General features: G+C 41.1%; 1 protein-coding gene across 1 annotated transcript; it reads right to left on the bottom strand.

The window, feature by feature from the left end:
- Nucleotides 1–1,417: 1,417 nt before the first annotated feature.
- On the bottom strand, nucleotides 1,418–3,012 carry LOC104957478 (symplekin-like; the record flags this gene model as incomplete). The annotated part of the gene is made up of 5 exons (XM_010785113.1): nucleotides 3,006–3,012; nucleotides 2,539–2,690; nucleotides 2,304–2,454; nucleotides 1,722–1,938; nucleotides 1,418–1,627 (listed from the first exon to the last, which is right to left on the bottom strand). Coding segments are annotated over exons 1-5 (737 nt in total), but the record flags the coding sequence as incomplete, so codon positions are not given.
- Nucleotides 3,013–3,291: the final 279 nt, after the last annotated feature.

The raw sequence follows: 3,291 nt of genomic DNA, 5'->3' as shown, positions 1-3,291 counted from the left end.
AATCAGGTAGCTGAACAACATTGGTAAAAAATGTATAAATTATATATATATATATATTTCTATTAATCATTTTCGGCATTCGGTTTTCGGCCGACCGTTTCCTATTTTCGGTATCGGTTTCGGCCAAGAATTTCCCATTCGGTGCACCCCTAGTATTTTTCGATACTCTTATCGATACTTTTCAATAATTTGGTGCTCAAAATTATAGACATGAATACAAGATGTGAAGATTAAACAGTAATTGTATTGTAATTTTCTTGCAGAAATAACTGTATAACTTATACATTAGCTTCTCAGAAGCAGACACAAATAAATAAAATAACTTAAAGGGGCCCGGCTCGCCCTGTCATGCTTTTTGGGGTTTTCCCTCAGACAGAGGAAGAAAAGAGGCATTTAAAAAAAAAAAAAATGTTAACATTTGTAAATCAGTTACATCTTCATCCAGACATTTCAAACTGACAACCTAGTCATAAGTCATAAGGGATCCTTAAAACATTGTCCTACAATGACATCATGCAAAACTGTGATGAAGAAATTGGTCAAAAGGCTAAGATGGCAAAAATATAAAGGCGAGTACGTATATTCTGGATTGTACTTTTAAATCATCACAAAATAAATCATGTGAACTGAAACACGTCGTAATATGTCTGAAGGTTTAAACATAGAACAAAGTATTTGAGCTTAAAATATGTCAATTCCTAGTAAACGACCAACAATTGCTGAACCATACATTGAAACGTTGACCTTTAACAACATTTAAATGCAGTTTTCCAATTCACAATGACATCTGTAAGTTTAACTGGCTTATAAAGCATTCAATGAAAGGCCACATTATCATAGGTGTGTAGGAGCTCACATTAATACACCGTCAGTGTTAATAAACTAAAAAAAGACAAGGCGATGTGCCTGCAAGACTTCACTCAGGTAAACAAAACATATTACCCGTGCGCAGCAGCTAACCTGCCTGCGAGCCTTCGCTCAGGTCACATTTACACACGGCCAGCTGAAGTCCGCTAGCACTATTAGCACTAGCAGTATCGCTAGGAGCCACATTGTCAAATACGTGTTGCACCGTTTTAGATTCAATGAGTGTCTCGTTTGCAAATGCTTCATTATGTTGCTTGTGTTACCCCCTTTACAAGCAACTAATTGAGTACATAGATTGCACCTTGCGCTATCGCAATTGACAGGTACCGGTATTGACTTAGTACCGGTTCTCGATAACCATCCCTATTCATATGACATTAACCTTTGAATCTTGAATATTTTTTAGGTGTCTTCAATAAGTTCCCAAAGCAGTTGACTGATTTCCTTCCTGCTTGTATTCTTTTTGTTCTCTTCTGCCTATCTACTGTACACTGACTGAAGTAGTTCATGCAACCCCACTTTCAAACAATCCACAATCCATTTAATAAACCTCAAGTGCAAATCAATGATCGTAAAGGAAATGAGGAATGAAGCGGGGTGTTTACTTACATGCGACATGCCGCTTTGAGCGATGGCCTTCTCTGAATGCAGGATGCGATTGACGGCTCTGGAGGTTAACTTTTCGATCTGTGTGTCAGATAAAGGCTGGACCACATCTGACAATCGAAACACTTTTTTTCTTCCACTCGCCCCCGTCATTCTGAAACAGAACAAATTCACGCAGGGTCATAAGACGGACCTGCACAAAGAGGAAGCTGATAATACTTCTGCCCTTGATGTGGGCCAGGACTCACTTGGTTTGAGCCGTAGGAACGATGGGTTCAGGGAGCCTCTTGACTGTGGCGGGGGCCTCTGCAGGAACCTTTTCTTTTTCGTAACCCCCCACCACAGAGATGGCCTGTCCCACCATCACAGCAGGAAGTTTGCGCTTGATGAGCAGGTCTTTGGATCCAGCTTCATCCTCGTTGTCTTTGCCTGCATCATCTTCTCTGGCTTTGCACTGCTCCAGTCCTAAGAGATACATTTTTTTTTATACATTTTTCAAAGGCGGGTATTTTTGGCTGATACCAATATTAATACATTTTTAAAAACACCAATCAAATACAATATTTTAGCGTATACTATATGACATTTAAATAGACATATTCATACACTAACAAAGGGTTTTATAACTTATTTATAGAGCTGACAATAACTTTTGAAGAGTTTTTAAATGAACATTAAAAAATATATAACATTTGAATAAGTTAAGATGAAGCAAGAAAGTAGAGTAGCATTTTAGAAAATGTCAATCTATCTCTTTAAGTTGAAAAACTACTCAAAACAGAACGGCGAAATGTTAAGGCCCCCTCCTGCTGACTGTCTCTGTTGCTAACCTGGACCGATGCCAGCTCCAGTCATCTGCGTGGCCATCAGCCGGGCCAGATGTTTGATCTGGGCGTCGGTGCCCGCTGACTCCACAGGTGTGTATGTGGCCTGGAAGGAGGCCGGCATGATGTCTGGCAGATACACCATGCTGATGAGCACCTAAACAACCAGACAGATATGACATGAAGTGTCACACAGTCAGTAAGGAAGGGACAAACAGAAATAAGAGAACAGGCTGCTCACCAGGTTGGCTACGTTCTCAGGGGACAGCAGCGGGTGCAGGAACTCCGCAGTCAGGTCGATGGCAGACTGGGCCCCTGGAACCGCAGCTGGTTTAGGGAGCGACAGAGGGGCCGGCTCCTCTTTGTCCTCATCATCTTCAATCAGTGCTGGCTCTGAACACAAAAACACAAACCACAGAAATATTGCTGTTTAGAATTGTCTGCAGGCATCCAACACTTTCAAGACAAGCTCAAATTCCTCAGGTCTAATAAACAGAAAAATGTAAATAATGCATAGATATAACCTGAGCAGGTCAAATATGTATTATTTATGTTCAACCAACTACTGTCAATGCCAGTCCCACAGTGTTGCCAAGTGGGCGACTTTATCGCTTTTCAGACCCACTCAGGGACTCTATTTTAAAAATGGGTTGTAACAAGAAATGTAGCAAATTATTGAGACCATCAGGAAAAAAGCTGAATAATTGCCATGCATGGTGCTCAGAGTAAAGGCATTAAGCGGCTCTCTACCAGCAGCGCGGGCAGACAGGAAAAGGCTGGAAGTTATAATAATAATAATAGCTTGGATTTATATAGTGCCTTTCATGAGACCCAAGGTCGCTTTACAAAGAAGAACAGGGGCAAAGCAAACATAACAAAAACAAAAGGCAGTCAGACAACCAGTCAGATAGACAAGGACCAGGCGCCAGGAGCTGCTGATGGATGGCCTCGACTTTCGCCTGCAAGAAGTCGAGGACTTATACACTTTAATGTC

Source organism: Notothenia coriiceps, unplaced genomic scaffold (genome assembly GCF_000735185.1).
Source record: "Notothenia coriiceps isolate Sejong01 unplaced genomic scaffold, NC01 NC01_scaffold00027151, whole genome shotgun sequence".
Lineage (NCBI taxonomy): Eukaryota > Metazoa > Chordata > Actinopteri > Perciformes > Nototheniidae > Notothenia > Notothenia coriiceps.
The sequence above is the reverse complement of the archived record's forward strand: the minus strand, read 5'-3'. Positions and strand labels throughout refer to the sequence as shown.